At 36.5% G+C, this 21,601-nt stretch overlaps 1 protein-coding gene across 3 annotated transcripts in view; it reads right to left on the bottom strand.

Annotated features, from left to right (window-relative positions):
• Positions 1 to 21,601, bottom strand: part of SPOCK3 (SPARC (osteonectin), cwcv and kazal like domains proteoglycan 3) — a 389,483-nt gene that overhangs the window by 218,228 nt on the left and 149,654 nt on the right. For all 3 annotated transcript variants that reach the window (XM_055131920.1, XM_004610366.3, XM_055131926.1), the window contains exon 3: positions 13,418 to 13,463. In XM_055131920.1, the coding sequence (XP_054987895.1) occupies positions 13,418 to 13,463 (46 nt within the window). The remainder of the gene's footprint in view (positions 1 to 13,417; positions 13,464 to 21,601) is intronic.

Raw genomic sequence — 21,601 nt, 5'->3', positions numbered from 1 at the left:
CAAAGAAGCTGCAAAAGATGAATGTGTCACCTAGAACAACTAATAGAACTAGGAGGTTATGACTTTTGAAGATAATCTGGCTCATATCAACTATGTAATCTGGTAGAACTTGGTTGAACTATCTTATTCAAACTTCAAATCTAATTATTGTCATTGTCATAGTCATCCCATTGCTCATCAATTTGCTTCAGCGGGCACCAGTAACATCTCCATTGTGAGACTTATTGTTACTGGTTTTGGCATATGGAATATACCACGGGTAGCTTGCCAGGCTCTGTGATGTGGGTGAGATACTCTCGGTAGCTTGCCAAGCTCTCCAAGAGGGGCGGAGAAATCAAATCCACGTTGGCTGTGTGCAAGACAAACACCTTATCCGCTGAGCTATGGCTCCAGCCCAAATCTAAATACAGAAACATAACTTTAATCTTTTTAATTTATTTATTAAATCACCATGTGGAAAGTTACAAAGTTGTCAGGCTTATGTCTCAGTTATACAATGCTTGAACACCCATCCCTTCACCAGTGCCCATATTCCACCACCAAAAACCCCAGTATACTTCCCACCTCCCCACTCCACCATCCCTACCTGCGTAGCTGATAAATTTCACTTCATTTTCTCTTTACCTTGATTACATTCCATATTTCAACACAAAACTCACTATTATTGTTGGAGTCTCCCCCCAAAAAAACATCCCTGCTGACAAGGAAGCATTTGATAATTAGTTTTCCATTGCTGAGAATGAAGAGATATGAAGTCCGAGGCTATCAAGGCCGCGCGGTTTAGAATTTCTGTATTTTAGTAATTAAGTCCAAGGAGATTTATGTTAGAAATTGTATCATTTCCCTTCCTGGGGCAGCATGGGGCTATGGCTTACTTCACAGTCTAGAGACATTGCTGGAAGCAGTTGCTGGTACCAAAAGCAGTCTAGGTGGCCTCTGGATTGTGGTCGATCAGCAGCAGAGCAGCTGCACAAACGTGCGGCCACCTGGGTCACATCTCGGTGGAGCACGCACTGGTATCGTCCCAGCCCGAGATTGCCCACGCGTCCCACTGTTTCAAGTTCAAGCCTCTTTTTTTTGCTAGACTACTTTTGGTACCAGCAACTGCTTCCAGCAATGTCTCTAGACTGTGAACTAAGCCATAGCCCCATGCCAGCAGAGGAGGGGAAAGATCTTTCTCGTTTTTTTTTTTTTTCCCCTGTTCGGAGAAAAGCAGCGTGGCATCTGCCATATTATGAGGACCATTAAGCAGGTACAAACTTGGTGGTGCGGGAAGAAAAAAAATCTTCACTTTTTAAGAAAGTCAATGAGTTTGTGTTTTTGCTTGTTCATTCTGAATTGATTAATTTGGGTTTGAAATTCACACCCAGCAATGCTCAAGACTCACTGGAAGTGCTGAGGGGACCATACAGGATGCCAAGGATCAAACCCAGGTTGACTCTGTGCAAGGCAAATGACCCTTAGACTATCTCTCCAGCCCTTAGTTTTGCTTTTTTTAACTTGTTTTGTTTTTAAGCTATGATATGGTGACGAGAATAGTCACACAAAAATAAAGTCAAGCTTTGGGAAAAATAAATTAAATGAAATTATTACCAATGCATATGAAATTAACATATCAAAGTTCCAGGGGAAAATAAAAATTATTTAGAAAGTTCCTGAAAGGGTCAGCTCCAAGTGGTATATGTTATGAGGCCTGGGAGACTAGAGGCTGTTAATAAGCCCTGGGGTCCCAATGACAAAACAGAGACTATTTTTTACACAACAATGGGTTGTTCCCAGCCTGGGTTCTTCCTCAGCTCAGCCAGCCAAAACGTTTTTAGGGTGTTATTGTCCAGTTTTCATTTCTGAAGAATCAGAACACTTTGGTTGGACATAAGGAAATTGATTAAAACTGGTTTAACCAAAGAAAAGTTTGAGGAATTTATGACATTATTTCAAGTGTGGCTGGAAAAAGGCTCAAATGATATCATCAGAATGAGGGTCTATTACATTTTAACTTATAACATTAGACATCTGTGTTTGGGGATCTTGCCAAGTTGATGCCGGCATTCTCAAAAAGCCAGCAAAAAGCTGTTCTCAGCTTTTTCAAGACTTGGGTCATCTTATACAGCTACACCTGCAAAAAGTTGCTCTTTATTTCAATGTCCCTGCACATTCCAGAAGTCACATGGCCTATTCTGGGTCGTGTCCTCATTACTGCTGAAAACAAAGTACAGGAAGGCTCTGCTTAGGGAGAACTGGGGCACTAACCCCTACCAGGTATGGAAACAGCAGCTTACTATTGAGTCCTTCTGGTCTGTAGGAACAAGCCTTGTTTCCAAAAGGAAAATCACAGTACTGAAGTTAGATAAACAGATGTCCCTTCCAGTGCTTTTAAATCTTCCTACGCCTGAGAAGCAACACTGGTCCACAGACCAGTTACTGAAAGCCACTATAAAGGGGTAGTATTTTGAGGAATAGAAGGCAATTTTTGTGAACCTATGACTGAAAATTGATGACAAGAATATTAATTCAACAACATACAAAGATTTTATATACAAAACAAAGTTATTTGAAAGTCAGCATACTTTCATAAAATTCAAGACATCACTGGCCTGTCTAGTTACATATCATTGCTTATGTGTATGCACTGGAATATGTTACTATTACCATCATCATCATCATCATCATCATCATCTCATTGATCGTCGATTTTATCAAGCGGTCTTAGTAATGTCTCCATTCATCATAGCCCTGAGATTTTAGAAGCCTCTCTTTACTCATCCTTCCCAACAGTGCCACATTGGAGACTCTTTCAGGGTCAGGGGAATGAGTCCCATAATTGTTACTGGTTTGGGCATATGAATATGCCACGAGGAGTTTGCCTCTCCCATGCAGGCAGGAAACTCTCAGTAGTGTGCCAGGTTCTCCAAGAGGGAGAACTAGGCTATAAACTATAAGCTTCTGGGAGCTTGGTTTTATAGTCTCTGGATGTTGGCCATTGATGGGATTACATGGCAGCTGAGCAGTTTCTGGGTGTGACTGCCTAGGTTCTGGAAAATGGAGGATCTGATTGGAAAAGACCCAGTCCCAATCCAAGCTGGCTTGGAATATGTCACCAAATTATTTAAATACTATTTTGATAAGACTATATTGAGAGTTGGTCTGCAGAACTGAGTCTGCCCCAAGGTATGGGATGGAGACTGGGAGGGGACACCTGCACTTGTTTGGTTTGACATGGTGTGAAAATATTGTACACCTGAAGCACTTTAATTGATAGTATTGTACATCATATTGCCTAAATAAAAAGAAAAAAATAAAATACTGTGATATTTGTTTCACTTAGTTCATTTGTATACTGCCCTGATTTGAGTGAAATCAAATCACCTTTCAATGAATGAAATTGTAGTGTTTTTCCTTCACCACCTGACTCTCCTCACAAAGTATAATAGTGTTCCCCTCTGTTTTTATTGACTACCTCATTGAACCCTGCCAAATTAAATGATAATTTGCAAGCCCTACCTATAGGTAATTTTCCAAGTTTCCAGAATTGATAATTAGTAGAGCCCAAAATTAAACCTTATTGTATACAATGCCCAAGACCACAAAATTTCACTAAAACAGCGCTGCTTCATTTTCTGCATTTTGTAATTTTAAACCTGCCATTACCTATCTAGCAGGCAGGTTTATTTTAATTTCTAAATTTCCTGACTTCCACTGGAAATGCAACCAATCCCACTGCAGTGTGTAAAAAGATTAGCCCATCTTTACAATGAGAGCTAAAAGTAGTAAGTAATCACTTAGGACTGTGTCATAATGGTTGGCATAGGACTAGATGTCAAATTGCATAAATTCTAGATCCAGATGTTCAAGTTAATATAGAAGATTATCTTAATTTCAAGTATAAATTTAAGTAAATGGCTTACATTTCATAGTAAGGGACTGTGAAGGTAAATATAGAAAGCTCTATCTACCAATCATATAAAGTTGTTTTATCCTCTCATTAGAATGGTTAAGATAGTAGGAGACTATCACAGATATAAAAATATCTAACTAAAGCTTGGAGATATAGGAAAGCAGGCATCACACTTCTGTTGCGTGTGGCTGACCCCTGCTCAATCCACCAACTGCCACCAGAAGTGATCCCTGAGCCCAGAGCTAGGCATAAATCCTTATCATTGCCAGATGTGGCCACAAAACTGTAGCACAGTAGCACTGTCATAGCACTACCATCTCATTGTTCATTGATTTGCTTGAGCGGGCACCAGTAACGTCTCCATTGTGAGACTTATTGTTACTGCTTTTGGCATATCGAATATGCCACGAGTAGCTTGCCAGGCTCTGCTGTGCGGGTGAGATACTTTCGGTAGCTTGCTGGGCTCTCTGATAGGGATGGAAGAATCAAACCCAGGTTGGCCACATGCAAGGCCAATGCCTTACCTGCTGTGCTATCACTTCAGCCCTGAAGAATACCAAGTAACATTGTCAATAAAATGGCAAAATCCAGCCTCTCTAAAAGCAGCATGAGAAAAACAGACACCCATATAAAGGAATTCACCACAAAACTAAAACAAAAATATCTGATAGACAATTAGCCAGCTATTTGTATATTAATGAAATTCTTTACATTAAACATAATAAAGTTGCTAACAAAGACTTTCCCAGATATTATTATAAAATGAGTTCTACAAATATCTTTTGAAAATCAAAACATACTTCTTATGACACATAACTGGTCTTTTTGAAATGATAGAAATAAAAGTCTCAGCAAAATTGTGTTACAACACATACATATTTATATTCAAATATTCATTCAATATCATGCCATTCAAAGGAGTTATAAAACACTAGAAAGAGAAAGCAAAGGGGGTTCAAACTGAGCTTAATTCTAAGCAACCTTTTCATTTTTGAGGTCAGAAATTAGAAGCTGAATGAGTTTAAGTGATTTTTCAAAACTGTTATAGTGAAAAGAATTCAAGTCTTTTTCTAGAGGCTTCAGCAGCTTCTTGCGGAGAACAAACTCCCAGTTGCAATAAAAGGTCACAGAGACAGTGAAGAGGGCCCTGGCATAAATGCTGAGCAAGTTCAGGGCTCAAAGAAGCATGAGAATTCAGAAGAATAATGCAACAGGTATATGAATTCTGGTTCTTATTCCAAACAGACGTAAGATTGCAAGCGAACTATTCACAATCATGGTACACCAGTTTCTATTTCTTTATAATGGGAAAAATAACAAAAAGAGGGAGGATGTAAGCAATAAAATAAGATCTGAGTGAGAAGTAAGTGAGCTAATTGCTAAATAATCATGGCATATAATGGGTTTTCAACAAGTGAAATCTGTTATCATTAAATTTTGGGATTTTTGCTTGTTTGGGGATCACATCCGGAAGTATGCAAGGCTCTACACCCAAGGATCACTCCTGTCAGGCTCTGAGAACTATACAGGGTGCTGAGGAGTCAAAGCAGGTAGGCTGTGTGCAAAGTAAAGCACCTTACCCTCTGTACTACCTCTCCATTCCCATGTTATCATTAAATTTTGAATCCACCAAATTATGATCCAATAAAATTAGTTAACAAAATTTTACTTTGGTATAGATCCATCATTCCTAAGTAGCTAAGAAATGGACTAGGAGGTCTGATTTTGGGTGGAGAGATACTCAAAGATTAAGGTGCTTATCTTGTATGCATTGACTGGGATTTGAGTCCATCAACAGCATATATGGTCTCCCAGGAACTGAACTGCCAGGATAAATCACTGAGCACCACGAAGTGTGCTGAAAATTGAAAAAAAGGAAAGAAAAAAGAAGAGAAAGGAAAAGAAGAGAAAAGAAAAGAGAAGAGAAGAAAAGAAAAGGAAAGAAAAGAAAAAAGAAAAGAAAAGGAAGAAAAAAAGGAAAATAGATAGTCAAAGAAACAGACTATGACATCTTGAGACATTATAGGATTAATATTTAGGTATGAATTATCCCAACTGTATTTATTAATAGTTGTGCCACAGAAGCAAACCAAACCCCACATTATTCCCAGTTTCTTCACATGTAGAGTAACAACAAATTTACTCCCATTACAGTCTTTGCCTTTTTTTTCTTTCTGTGTAGGTGTAGGATGTCAAATGAAAGAATGGATGTGAAACAGCTAGGAAAATGTACTACAGAGAAGCAAAATTACTGTCAATAAAGAAAAAGGCAAATGTAAATTATAAGTTAAACACAATTAAATGTAACTTCCTCAATAATAACTACTGTGTTTAACAGACAAATTCATCTGCTTGTATTTGAATGAGAAAACAGCACACTCAAAATTCCATTCTTCCGCTCATTAGACTTTTATTTAGTCCTTTAATTAGATGTGTCAAATGTAGTAATAAATATCGCAAAGTGACTGGTAAAGTGATGCAATTGTTGCTTATATTACAGTGAGTTAAAAGAACAAAAGTGAACACTAAAATAAGGTGTCACATAACAAATTTTGTGTGATTTTGACCTAAGCTAGGCCTGGGTCAGATGCAAATACTGGGCAACTTTTGAACAGCCGAAAATTCAGGAATCATGCACAATGGTAGACATGTTGAAGGGCTCATGTATTGGGGTTAATGTATTCACTAGGAGAACTTGGTGAATAGCATAATTGGAGCATCCTTCAATTATCAATATATGGATAATTAGTATGTGGGAAAAATAAAAACCCATATTTAAGAGCATTTTGTGCTAAAGATAATGAAGTGGATCCTATACATTCACAGGATTTTTAGACAAAAAAACAAGGAATAGCTGACCCAATTTAATTTCACATGTTTATAAGGGTTTCAGATAAAATACCCAAGGATCAAATTTAGTTGTATAAAAAAAGCTGTTTGGTGATTAAAAACAATAGCAATTCTCTATCAGAGGAAGAAATATAAAATAATACAATCACTTTGGAAGACAATCTAGTGTTTGTCACTATACATATGTATATCTATATATATACATACATAATTATATGAGCCAGCAATCATGATATTTGGTATTTTAAATGAAGAAACTGGCAATATATGTCAATAAAAAGACCAATACGTGGCTATTTAAAGAATTTTTATTCTCCAAATAACTTAAAATTATTTTTTCTTTTTTTGCCATGTGAGTCACACTCAGAAATATACAGGGGTTACTCCTGGTTCTGCACTCTGGAATTACTCCTGGCAGTGCTCAGGGGACCATATGGGATACTGGGAATCGAACCCAGGTCGGCCATGTACAAGGCAAATGCCCTACCTGCTGCTCTATCACTCCAGCCCCTTAAAATTAATTCTTAAATTAAAGAATAAGAATGTTAAATGAGGAAACAAATTTCTCAGCAGGAAGTTCTTTATATTTCTTACATACTAAGTCTAATAGAGTAAATGAACATCTGCTATTGTTTTCTAGAGGCATATCTAACTTCTCCCCAGATTTTCTAGAGGACCAAAATATATAATTGGCACATAAAATTCACATGACTATTAGCATTTGAATGACAAAAAATGACAGCAGTTATATATAAATAATAAGTAATTGTGAATTGATCAATTAATATTTCAGATCAAATAATATAATAGATTTACACTTTAACTAGATGCATTTTATAACATATTTCAAACACATATTAATCATCTTTGTATGTTGCATCATTGAGTTTTCATCCTGAAAGTGCAATTTTTCCACTAGACAAATGCCAAAAAATCCCCAAGCTCTTAAACAATGCGACATTATGGTATTACCATGCCTCTATTGTGAACCGTGGATCAGACTTATCTACTGTTTGAGACTGCTATCAAAGAATGCCATCATAACATGGCCCCCCAGAACTGATCTTTGTGTAAACAAATGAAAATGAAAGGCTGAAAGGCATTTGGGAGGGAATACCTACAATCATATAATCCACATGTATCGTGTTTTATTTATGATAGTATCAGAAAGCAAAGTTGAGGGAACATTTTCTCAATCACTTGCCTTTTTCAATTTCAGAAATAATTACAGCTGTAACACTGAAAAGCTCTGTTCATTGAAGTGAATAAAAGCTCCCGATGAAATCTCACCAGCTTTTCCATTATAACTAGAGACTGGCTGCGAAGGGACATGTTATGTTGTGACTATCGGTATAAGTGAGACATTCTGCAAATGGATGGGAAAAATTATGGGAATCAGATAAAGCTCTAAGAACTTCTCTGAAAAAGACAGAGACAATGGAGATATGTGACTAGGCAGAATATATGCCCTTTCAGAGAACTGATTCTTTTCTCTGTTATCTCTCCAACCCTCAGAAGAGTGACTTCTCAGACACTGGTGAGCTGTTGGCATGTCTCTTCTGGCTAGATTTTGAGTAGAATGAGTTTTAGAATTATCTTCTAAGCTACTACTTCCTTATGACCTTTAACTTATAAAATTCTAACAACTTAGTGGGAGTCAAATTTGCCCTCCCAGAGACATGCAGATTTAGGAAATGAACACAGAGCAAAACTGCTGTAAAATGTCAAACCAGAAGATCAAATTCACAGCTACCGTTCTTACCCCTGGTTTGTTATCTCCCCCAACCCCTATCCCTCCAATCTACAGGCACCAAGGAAACATACCAGTAATACTGAACTTATTTGTCCTGGAATCTTGAATCTATTTAAAGTCATATTCATTACTTTTTATTAGTGAATTACTTTTTATAGTGAATCACTATAATTCACTGCCACAGTAGATACTAAGTAGATGAATCACAAACTGGTTTGGAGAATAAATGGAAAAAATGGAAAGCACATTCGGCTTCTAATTTTTCATTTTAAAACATCTAAATATTATGCAATGGAGAAAATAACATTTGAGTAAATAGGGCTTTATTAACATAACATTTTAGCACATGTTCTCAAACAACTATCAGGAATTACTGCTAAAAATTTCAATGACTTTTGAGTTAAGGTCAAATTATCCATAATCTCAAATGGGACAAAGCTACATAATGGGGGAAAAAACAGTAAGTTTTTTAAGCTATACACGTCTGTCCAAAACACTAATTTATTTATCATGTAGCTCAATCTATGCCACTCCCATTTCAGTCTATCACAGTAGCCATATAATTTTTATGCTGTATTCAAGAAGATATATGTCCTCATTAAAACTATTTTTCAGCCAATTTCTGTTTGACTCAACTCATGATTAGCCACACTAATGAACAGAAGTAATGGAACAGAAAATGCTTAGTGGAGAAATCCAAATCAATTTAGCTTTGGCATCAACATGCTGTCTTTAATTTTATAGCAGAGTTTCCATTGCCAAAATAGCTTCAGTTAAATTCATGCAAAACTCTTATATTTTCATCAAACTCTTATTATTTTACTATTAAAGAAAAGTGGAATGTTTCAATGTAAGAAAATAAGGGGACATTAAAAAATGTATCAGATAAATCAGAAAAAAAGAAAAACTCCCTTATATTAACTAGCAATTGATTTCTACCTTGAAGCACATCTGGAGGTGTAAAGTATCAAATGGATGATCTGGGGTTATGTAAATACATATCAGCATGTTTATATATGTTTATGTGTATATTTAGCTCATATGGAGAGAAATTTTTATGCTAATAAATTATACCACTTATTTTATGAAATATTAATCAATATGTTCATTGCTGGCACTATAATTGAATTATATTTTATAGAAAATTCTCTAGGAAATTGGTTTAAAAGTTTTGAATAAGCATAGTAAAAATGATACTTATTAGCATATAAAGTGCAAAGTTAAAGTTCATATTTGACTTCACTTTTTCAGAAAACATGCAAACACCACCCCCAAAATGAAAGTCATGATAAAAAATATTTAAGTGATATTATACAGACTTCTGTGAAACAATATAAACCCAATATTTTAAAATTATAATCACTCATTAAAAACATCTTCTAAATTATTTCTGTCCAACAGTTTCACAATCAATAAGATTACGAAAATGATACTTAACTGAAGGCTTTGTTAGAATCAGAAAGAACAAATAACAATAGAAATTAACATATTTCAAGTCTACTCCATGCAAATGATTTACATCATCTGTCTTATTCAGAGCTAGACAAAAACAGGGTAATTTTTCTCAAGCTTAGCACAGTCTACAAATTGGTTGCTTAATTTGCCTCAAATCCAAAATCACACAGAAAACAAATCTCACTCCATTTTTCCCCATTTTTCCTTTTTTCAATATAAACTTTAAATGTTATAAACTTTATAGGCTCAATTAAAACTCAGACTCTGAGCCAGGGAGAGAAGCTCAAAGAGCTGAGGGGTTTGCACTACAGTATCAAGTGATCTTCTGAACACCGCAAGGTATCACCCTGGTGAACCCCAGCAACATGGGAAAGGTCCCCTAAGAGCCCCAGGATATGAATATATCAATGATGCCTTATCAAAAGAGGGTTTCAAAGTCTACAAAATATTGCTGCAGAGTATAGAACATCAACAGTTCTAAACCCCAGTGTCCACTAGGGATTTTCACAATATAAAGTTGCTGATTTATTCACAATCTAAAGTTGCAAATGCCAATAGCATACCTTTATTTTAGTGCTATCATGTGAATAATAGCAGTGAATAGCAATGTTACAGGCCTCAGTGTTCAGACTCTTGCTTCTGTTTGCAACTGTTTGAAAATCCGAGCCTGAGCAGAGCTTCATTTCCTTCAGTGCCTCCCCTTTCTCATCTACTCATCTGCCTTCCCAGGTTGCATAAAGGTAAACCAGCAACTATCGAATAACTAGGACTAAAGATAGGACAGTTTTTAGAAATATTATCTATTCTCATGCCATTAGCTTCTGTCTCATACATAATAAGATAGATTTTTATGGATTAATAGGTTAAAATGAAGATATTTTAATTTTTTTATAAAATCAGGAGATTTTGGGGCCACACCTGGAAATTCTCAGGATTTACTCCAGGCTCTGCATTCAGTGATCACTCTTGGCAGGGCTAAGGGGACCTGATGGGGTTCTGGGCAGTGAACCCAGAATAGCAGCATGCAAATTAAGAACCTTAGCCACTGTGCTACTGTTCCAGCTCCAATATGCACAACTAGATTTCTTTCCCTCATGTTTTAAACTTTCATCTATTTGGAATAAGGGGTGTTTGGGGGCACACCAAGCAGTACTTAGAGCTTACATCTGGCTGTGTACTCAGTGATCAGTCCTGATGGTGCCCAGGAAAAAATATGGGATGCTGGGGATTGAACCCAGGTTGACAGTATGGAAGGAAAATGTTCTATCCACTGTACTATTTCTCTAGCTCCTCATACATAGGGAAAAAAGCATCATTATTATAACAGAATGTACTGCACTATAGCACTGTCATCCCATTGTTCATTGATTTGCTCGAGCAAGCATCAGTAACATCTCCATTGTGAGACTTGTTGTTACTGTTTTTGGCATATGGAATACATCACGGGTAGCTTCCCAGGCTCTGCTGCGTGGGCGGGATACTCTCAGTAGCTTGCTGGGCTCTCCGAGAGAAATAGAAGAATTGCTAACACCCATTCCATAAACATATCTAATTTCTAAGCTTTATGATATCAAAAGAAAAATTCATTTCTCAAGAGCTTACAACTATATCTCAGCCTGCACATTATTACTTTTTACTGTACTTTCCTGTATTTTACATCTGAGATGTCTTATTAATATATAAATCAAAAATTGTTTGGGCATTTTAAATGAAGATTCTATAAATAAAGTCACTGAATAACAATGGTGTGATCTTACTAAATACAGATGAAAGAAACCAGTATGAATGAGAGGATGGTTTATGAATGACTGTTCCAAACAACAGTTAATATTATTGACGGCAGCTCCTAAATTCATCCAGACTGGATCTCACTGAGAGCTTTTGGCTATTGTCACAGTCATCCTCAATATGAAGTCATCATTTTGGAAGACAAAGCTAAATACCCAGAGCTTCCTGGAAGAACATTATGACTATTTTTTTTAAAGTGATTTCTATGTTTAAGTGGTACTACTTCAAATAGTCACATATTTTCTAAAATTATTATAGCTTACATAGATATTTCCTCTGTTGTAAATTTTAAGACTCTAATTCCACCATTGTACAGCTTAACAAACAAATATGTTGCATTATTTATCTAAGTATCACAGCATAGATATTGATGCTTCAATTCTCATAGAATATATAGAAATAGCATTTTCCCCTTATTTTCTTGCTCCACTTTCCACACACACATTTTAGGTAAATAATAGAATAAGAAGCACTGTCGGCAGCAGTGTCAGAACCTTAATTTTTTGTGACCTACCTTTGGGGGTCTTCTGAGAGTCCTGGGAATCTTATACCAATCTATTGCATATGCAGTAACTGGCAGGGACAAGGGTGGGATCTGGACCACTGTGAGTAACACTAGCTACTAGTTTCAGTGCATGGGCCTCCAGGGATGTTAAATGTCCTGGTATTGGGGTCACTAAAGCTCCAGTCAGGTAGGTTCAAGTGTGGGGTTGTGCCACCTGGCTTTAGGGTCTGGGGGCTCTCGCATGCCAGGGATGTGTTACATCCCTTTAGGACATATCCTTGACTCCTCAATCTGCTACATTTTTTAAAAATTTTATTTTACTTTTCTATTGAATGACTATGAGATAGAACCTTACAAAGCTATTCATGATTTGATTTCAGGGCTGGAGCGATAGCACAGAGGGTAGGATGTTTGCCTTGCATGTGGCTGACCCGGGTTCGATTTCTCTGCCCCTCTCTGAAAGCCCAGCAAGCTACCAAGAGTATCTCGCCCACATGGCAGAGTCTGGCAAGCTACCTATGGCATATTCGATATGCCAAAAACAATAACACAATTCTCACGATGGAGACGTTACTTGTGCCCGCTTGAGCAAATGGATGAGAAGCAGGATGACAGTGACAGTGATACAGTGATTGTTCCAACACCAATCCCAATCCCTCCACCAGTGTATTTCCCAACACCAGTGTCCCCAGGTTTCCTCCCATCACATCACCTCCACCCCCCTCTTTGGCAGGTGCTTCTCTTTTCTCTCTCTCTCTCTCTCTCTCTCTCTCTCTCTCTCTCTCTCTCTCTTCTCTCTCTCTCCCCCCTCTCTCACTCCCATTTCCTAAGTAAAAACAGATCATTTGTTTTGATATTTTGCACAAATTAATTTCCTAGTAGGTCTACTTGATAAAGTGATTTGGATCTGTAAACAAACATGGGAACAGTATGTTCAAAACCCAACTCTGTTGTCTAAGAGTATCTAAAATTAGGCCTTCTGACAAAAACATAATGCCTAATGCTATCTATTGTTCTAAGCTGAAAGCAATTATCACATTTTTTTCATTTATCTAATTTGTCCTCCTTAGTATTTCAAATTCTACCACACAATAAATATCAATTTAAATATGGTGATTATAAATATAAAGATAAAATAAAGATTGTCATTTAAAAATAATGCATTTCTTACCCTGATCAAAGGCTTTTCCTGGGTTCCAAGTGCGGAAATAATCATCCTAAGGTAGAAAACAATTTAAGTTGAGTGTACATGAGTGATTATAAAATGAAGATTCATATAAATTCTAAAATTAAATAGAAATACAGAAGCTGAATACAAACCTCTACTTCCTGCAATGGCAAGCAGCAATTATAAAAAAGAAAAAAGAAACAGAAAAACAGTAGTTATCAAAAAGGAACACTTTTTACATATTATATAAACATTTCAGTGAAATGTTAAACCTCATTTCTAGACAATGTTTACTATTATAACTATTTTGGCTTGCCACTTCACCTAAATATAAAATCCAATACTCTCAACTGCAATTCAATATGCAATATAATATGCAGATAATTACTATATGCTATACAAATATCTGACCAATTTTCAAGTATACAACTTAATTTTCCACTACAATAAATGAAAGCATTACATAATTAAAAAAATACAAGAAATTTTGCAGTTTTGACAGTAGAAATAAACTTTGGGCATATCAGTCACATTAATTAAATACCTAAGTGCATCAAAATGCAATTGGAAGCTTGGAAAAGTGCATATGAATGAAATCCTGCACAAATTTCAAACAACCTATGTGGAAAATAGTCATTATATTATGCATGTTATGTACTTTGTAAATAAAACTACAGTGAAAAATGAAGCCATGATTCTGAAAAATTTTGACAAAGCAAAGAAAAATTAGCTATTTTATTTACAGTTTTCATATCCTCAAAGTATCTTAAAAATAATCTTTTATGGTAAATAGCCCATGTTTCATTGTAATTACTGTTATTTTATTCATATTTTTTTGCTATAGTAAGAAAGTGTGAAGCTCATCAGGGTTTAACAAGCTTCTTATTTAAACTTTTTCTAGCTCCAAATTTTAGATGCAGAAAAATTAGACCACTGCAATAGAACATAGGGGATCCGACAAGCTCAGTCAGAGGTACTTTTGAATCCTCTTCCTCCCCTTTCGCTAATACTCACTAGGTACAAAGGAGAAGATAAGTATACTGTTAAAAGTGAAAATAGATACATTCATTTTTTCAAACTTTTAAAATCAATACAAAATATTTTCCTTATTGTGAACACATCATTACTTTCCTCATTCCAATTTTATCAACTATTAACAAAAGGAAAATATATATGTATATGAAACTGATTATCTGTCTTATATTTATATTGAAATAATTGTATTAATAAATGGGAAAATACAGTGCTTCACATTGACAGGGTTGTAAACTAAATCATTAAGGAATATATTAAGAGGAAAATTAACTGGATAATTACATGAATATTGATTGTTTAGTCTCCTTTTAAAATCTTTTAAAAATATTATAGTATAATAAAATCCTTAGAAAACTGCATTCTCAAGTTAAATAACTCAAAGTAATCTCAAACTCTTTGCCTGAAATTCATAACACAGTCATTTAATAATTTTTATTTTTACTTTTGATCACTGTTTGGGAGTAATGATTATTGTTTATTCCAGGCATGGAGAGGAGTCAGAGATCCTTTGAAGGCACAGCAGAAAATGAGAAAATGGAACAATGATTAGAGACAGGCAAACATGAGTTTAAACTATGGTTTTCCAATTGCAACCTTCATCAGTAAGGAAGCGTGATCATTAAAATCTCAAATCACATGACTAAAATTGCAAAAATAAGAGCAACCTATCTTGCTGGTTTAAGTTCTATAAAGGGATTGGTAAAAAAATATGTGAAATCCGAACACAGTCTTGCATATTAAGGAGTTGTTTGGGATATTTACTAAGAAGAGAAAGGCCAAGCACATCTTATTGGTATTTTTAAATATGGTCGCTATGGGCTAGTTATCATTATCTCTTCGGACAAGTCTATTGGTTTTATTGGTTGCTTAGTAAGAGTCACATTAAATTTTTTGAAATAGAAGTCAAAAATCCTTTCAAAGTCAAGCAGAGGTAATAATTTTTAAAAGTGTGGTTGGAGCTGATGCAGAAATCAAGTCTTCCTGCCCAGACTACTGTGGAGAGTCAAGCTTCCAGGGGTAACAGTCAAGAAGATGTAGCTAAGATTGTTTTGCACTTGTGATCTACCCATATATGTATCACAAACCTTTAGGATTGGACTTAATGCAGAAATGCCATTATTACCAATGAAGCCCAAGAACGTGAAAGCAACATGCTTGACACACATTGTGTTTTAAATATCAGTATCAGTGAAGAACAAAATGAATGCTTATGTTCACATGCACACACACACACACACACACACACACACACACACATACACACATACACTCATTAAGCTTCAGAAGTTGTAGGACAAAATAATAAAATGAGATATAAATATAATTTTTAATGAGATACAACATTTGGATCCTGGAAATTAGCACAGGTTGGGGCATTTGTTTTGCATGCATAGGATCTCATTCATCCCTGACACTGCCTACCCCATTCCCAGTCCTGCTGGCTATAGCTCTGCAGGCCTTCAAAGCACAACCAGGATGTGACATATGAGATTGTAAGACCCAAGAGCTCATACATATGCATAGGTTGGCTAATTATCAATAGGATTGGCCCTGAGTCCCCTAGAGCTGTACTTAGGAGGCTAGGGAGGAAGGGAGGGAGGGAGGATGAGGGAGGGGGAGAGAAACAGAGAGAGGGGGAGAAAGACAACATATGTGTATGTGTGTGTGTGTATACACACATACATATGTAGCAAAATAAAATTTTAAAACAGTGAAAATTTTATCAACAGTGGCCATTTCTGAAATAGCATCTGGAGAATTCAGTTCTAGAAGAAATATGGAATTTATGTTTAATCCTTATTAAGAGAGCTTAGGCCAAGATTTATAGTACTTCTCTCCTGTATATGAATTTTAGATTAAAATCTCCAGGATGAGGGGCCAGAGCAATAGTACACAGTGGCTGAAGCACTCGCCTTGCCTATAGACAATCTTAGTTCAACCCCATTACCACATATGGTCCCCTGAGCCTGCCAAGAGTGCTCCCTAAGTGCAAAGCCAGGAATAAACTCTGCACACTACTGGGTATGGCCCCCAAAACAACAACAAATATCAAGGATCTCATACATAATATCAGTATATAATTGCTAGCACAGTGGTAGGGCATTTTCCTTGCATGTGGCTGACCTGGGTAAGGATTCCTCCACCCCTCTTGGAGAGCCCGGCAAGCTACCGAGAGTATCTCACCCACATGGCAGAGCCTGGCAAGCTACCCGTGGCATAGTCCATATGCCAAAAACAGTAACAACAAGTCTAAAATATGGAGACATTACTGGTGCCCACTCCAGCAAATCAATGATCAATGGCATGACAGTGATACAATGATACACATAAGACATACTTTACTGTCAACATGCATGATGGAATCAAAGAAAGCAAGCAAATCTGTCTGTAACATACTGAGAAGTCTCTGGAGAGAAGGTAATTTAGAAATATATTCATCTAGAATATAAAAATCAAGAAAGTTAGTTTTCTAAGATCTTTTAAATGTTATCTACTCTTGGTTAAGTTTGGAAATGAAGAATTCTAAGCACCTGTAGAGTAGGAGCAAACAATTCACTGAGGAAGGCCTCAGTCAGTTCCTTCCCTCCCTGTACATGCATTTTGCTATTCACAGAAAAAATGAAGTCTCATGTTTCTATGAAATAAATTATATTTTATGAGCAACAGAATTGGCAGAATCGATTCAGCAACTTCTAAGACTAGGTCACAGACTCCCATGTAACTGCTATGGAATAAGCCACATGGAATAATTACCAATTAACATCACTTTCTGGAATTCCAAAATGGCATCCAAAAGCAAACGCCCTTCATTCAAGAAGCATTTTGATCAGCTAACGAGTTCCAATTTATCACAACCACTTTTCAGAGACTAAAAGTGGTAAATACTGAATTAAGCACAGTTAAATCACAGGACAAACTATGACTACAAGTCACTAGGTATAGGGTTGTTTTATGACAGAATAATCATTAGCTGAAAAACTCTGAAGTCACACAATTAACTAATTTATGAGATAAATAAAACCTCAAAATATGGTTTATACATCTTTCCTACATCTTATCTTTGAATGCATAGATGCAGAAACCCCAACTCCCTACTGTTCAAAGGTTTAAGCTATGATTCATTGGGCAAATTCTAAGTCACCCTAACTGGGTTTATGATGTGAGTGCTGGGTCATGTAGAATATGACCACTTAACCTTGCAATTCACATGGAGGATGAATACTATTACATATGGTATATAGAATAACTGGAAGAAGAAATGTAATATAATAAAGAAAGGGATGCCCAGGTCACCCTGGAACCCAGATGTTAGGGAGGAGCAGAAGAAATGAAATCAAGGGGGCAAGGAAGAGAGAGAGAGAGAGAGAGAGAGAGAGAGAGAGAGAGAGAGAGAGAGAGAGAGAGAGAGAGAAGTAATGGGGAGCAAGGGTCAGAACTTTAGTTATACTGATAGTGTGGGAGAGTGGTTCAGTTATATAGCCAAAGCACAAACTCAACAACAACAGCATTAAAAACAGACTTAAGCCTCAAACACCAAACATTGTAATGTGCCTGTCAAGGTGGGAGGTGGGGACACGGGGGAATAGAAGTAGATTATGGGGGAGAAAAGTTGACACTGGTGGTGGAATGGTGTTGAAATATTATATGGCTAAAACTCAACTAACAACTTTGGAAACAACTGTTCTATAATTAAAATTATACTTTTTCTAAAAAATACATTTTTAAAAATTAAATATATGAATATGTGGAGTTGGGATGGAAGGATAGCACAGCGAATAGGGCATTTGCCTTGCACAAGGCCGACCCGGGTTCAATTCCTCTGCCCCTCTGTGAGAGCCTGTCAAGCTACTGAGAGTATCTCACCAGCACAGCAGTGCCTGGTAAGCTACTTGTGGCATATTCAATATGCCAAAAACAGTAACAGCAAGTCTCACAATGGAAACGTTACTGGTGCCAGCCTGAGCAAATCGATGAGCAATGGGATGGCAGTTGATAGTGAATATGTGGAGTTAGCACTTTGTATCAGATACAAATCAGCTCTTTGTATCTATGTTAATTTGTATTCTTCATTTTCCTCAAGCATTTTAATTATTTACTTCCTTTGTTCTTCACTTCCTGGAATTTGTATTCATTTCCTGCTCCCCATCAATTACCCTACATCCAAACCTACAGACCAGATTTTCCAACCTTGACCCATTGGATCATAAAGCATTTTCCACAAACAAGAAAAGAAAAACTGTTTTGAACTCAGATTCTACTCAAATAAGACACAGTCAACAATCAGATCCTGAATCAGGTGGGATCATTTTGTGCTTTGTCTTCTTCAGGGAAAAGGGTGATTGGGCCAAAGTTTCCAGACAAGAAGAGCCTATTCATCCTAAGGAAATAAATCAGTAACTGTTTGTGTTTGGGAGAAAAATAAAGGATGAAAATGATTCCTTATTTTCAACCTCTCTACCATTAGAATCATTTACCATTAAAATAAGTTGTAATGTATCATAAGGTGATTTAGCAATTTTGCAAACTCAGAGTACACAACACAATAGGCAATGGTTTAGCAGCCATATACCTAGGGTACCTGTAGAGACCCATCATTGTTGGCTGAACTTATTATGTGATCCATGACTGTATATTTTACTTTTATTTTTTTATTAAAATCTCCAGAATCAAGGAAATATACTATTGCTTCATTCTTTGATATTTTTTCTTTTTTTTTTGTTTGATATTTTTTGTTAACCAATTTACACATAAACAGACAAAAATAAGGCGGGGGTGATTGGATGAATCTGTGCTGATGTTGGGAAGGTAAATATCCTAGAATTTCCTATTATTTATTGATTATGTCTCCCATACATTATGTCTCCCTCTTTTTTTTTAATTTTTAAAATTTTATTGAATCACCGTGAGATAGTTACAAGCTTTCATGTTTGAGTTACAATCTCACAATGATCAAACACCCATCCCTCCACCAGTGCACATTCCTGACAACCAATATCCCCGGTATACACCCCCTTTCCCACCCTCCCCTTGCCTCTATGGCAAACAATATTTTCCATACTCTCTCTCTCCTTTTGGGAATTATAGCTTGCAACACAGACACTGAGATGTCATCATGATTGGTCCATTATCTACTTTCGACATGCATCTCCCATCCCAACTGGTTCCTCCAGCCATCATTTTCTTAGTTATCCCTTCTCTATTCCATCTACCTTCTCCCCTCTGCTCATGAAGCAGTTTTCCAGCTATGGGGCAATCCCCCTGGCCCTTGTATTTACTGTCCTTGGGTGTCAGCCTCATGTGATGTTATTCTATACTCCACAAATGAGTGCAGTCCTTCTATGTCTGTCCCTCTCTTTCTGATTCATTTCACTTAGCATGATACTCTCCATGTTTATCCATTTATAAGCAAATTTCATGACTTTATCTCTCCTAACAGCTGCATAGTATTCCATCATGTAGATGTACCAAAGTTTCTTTAACCAGTCATCTGTTTTAGGGCACTCGGTTTGTTTCCATATTTTGGCTATTGTGAACAGTGCTACAATGAATATATAGGTACAGATGTCTTTTCTACTGTGCTTTTTTTCATTCTTGGGATATATTCCCAGAAGTGGTATTGCAGGGTCATATGGAAGCTCAATTTCTAGTTTTTGAAGGACTGTCCATACTGTATTCCAGAAAGGCTGGACCAGTCGGCATTCCCACCAACAGTGAAGGAGCGTCCCTTCCCCACATCCACACCAGCACTGGTTGCTTTTGTTCTTTTGAATGTGTGCCAGTCTCTGTGGTGTGAGATGATATCTCATTGTTGTTTTGATTTGCATCTCCCTGATGACTAGTGATGTTATGTCTCCCTCTTATAAATGATCCTCACAAACGTTGCCTCTCATTGATTGCCATGTTTCAGAAGCTCTGCTAACTCATCATATGTTGCTATCCCATAAGCTGACAAACAGTGAGAATCTATTTTTTTCCCTGAAATGTGCCATATGTTATGACAGTCTCATTTACACATCTTATTCTATTATGTGGAAATGGCTAGCAGGATATTTAAGCCAGTAAATTGTGCAAAAAAGAAAGCTGCCTGTAGAACCATGTAACACAAGACAGAGATCAGATCAGAAGACAGAAAGAAAGCAGTGTCTGGGTGTGAAGAAATTATCTCTGAGACAAATTTTATGGTTCAGAATACCAAAGTCATATTTTTCAGCCAAGTACAGCTACTTATTTACCAAATGATGTCTTAGCACCCTGAAAGAATTCATTTATATCACTTTGGTGAATCCTATATTTTTAGAGACAGCACTTTATGCTCTCTGACTTCCCACAGATTAAACTCATAAATAAAATAAATTGTGCAAAAAAGACAGTGCCATTGGGATAATCCACCAATTATTTCAGGAAAAAAATCTCTTCAAATGATGTTAAAAATCTTTCTGAATGCAAGAGGAGTATGTATTGGTTACTTTTACATTGAGATGCAAAACTTATGATTCATTAATATCAGGGTAAAGCACAAAAATAGCTTGCCTTAATGAGGAAAATAAGAACTTTAAAAATGTTGTGATCTGTTGGTATAACTCCAAGAATACTAACAAATACTTGTGAATACATAGAGAAAAACAGTGTGTTGAAGTTACTATTCATTTAAGAACTGTTCTAAGCATGTTATCTTAGCAATGACTACCAAGTTCAGCCATAGGTAGTCCAAAGGGAATAATGATAATGTTGCAGTCTGAAGAATTTCCTGAAGAATAGTTGAAACTGGCCCCCATAAAGGGGAAAAAAAGAGAAACCAGAGAAGTAAACTTGAGGTGCTGGAGAGATAGTTTCCCTTGCATGTAACTGACAGGAGTCAATATCTGGTACTCAGCTAGTCTCCAAGTCAGCCAGGAGAGATCCTGAGTGCAGAGAAAGGAGTAACCCCCTAAGCACACCCAGGTATGCCCCCCAAAAACAAACAAACAAACAAACAAACAAACAAACAAACAAACAAACATAAAAGAGTAAACTTGAGCACTCTGAATTGAAAGGTCGAGGTTTTTATAAGCAAGAAGCCTCACTCATTAAATCTGTCTTGCACATCCATTGTTAATAGCATTTTTTTTGGTTCTTGTAATATGTCATTTTTAAAATTTGATAAAACTGCAT

The sequence above is a fragment of the Sorex araneus genome, chromosome 1 (genome assembly GCF_027595985.1).
Source record: "Sorex araneus isolate mSorAra2 chromosome 1, mSorAra2.pri, whole genome shotgun sequence".
NCBI classification, from domain to species: Eukaryota; Metazoa; Chordata; class Mammalia; order Eulipotyphla; family Soricidae; genus Sorex; species Sorex araneus.
Note: the sequence above shows the minus strand (reverse complement) of the source record. Positions and strands in the feature narration are given on the sequence as shown.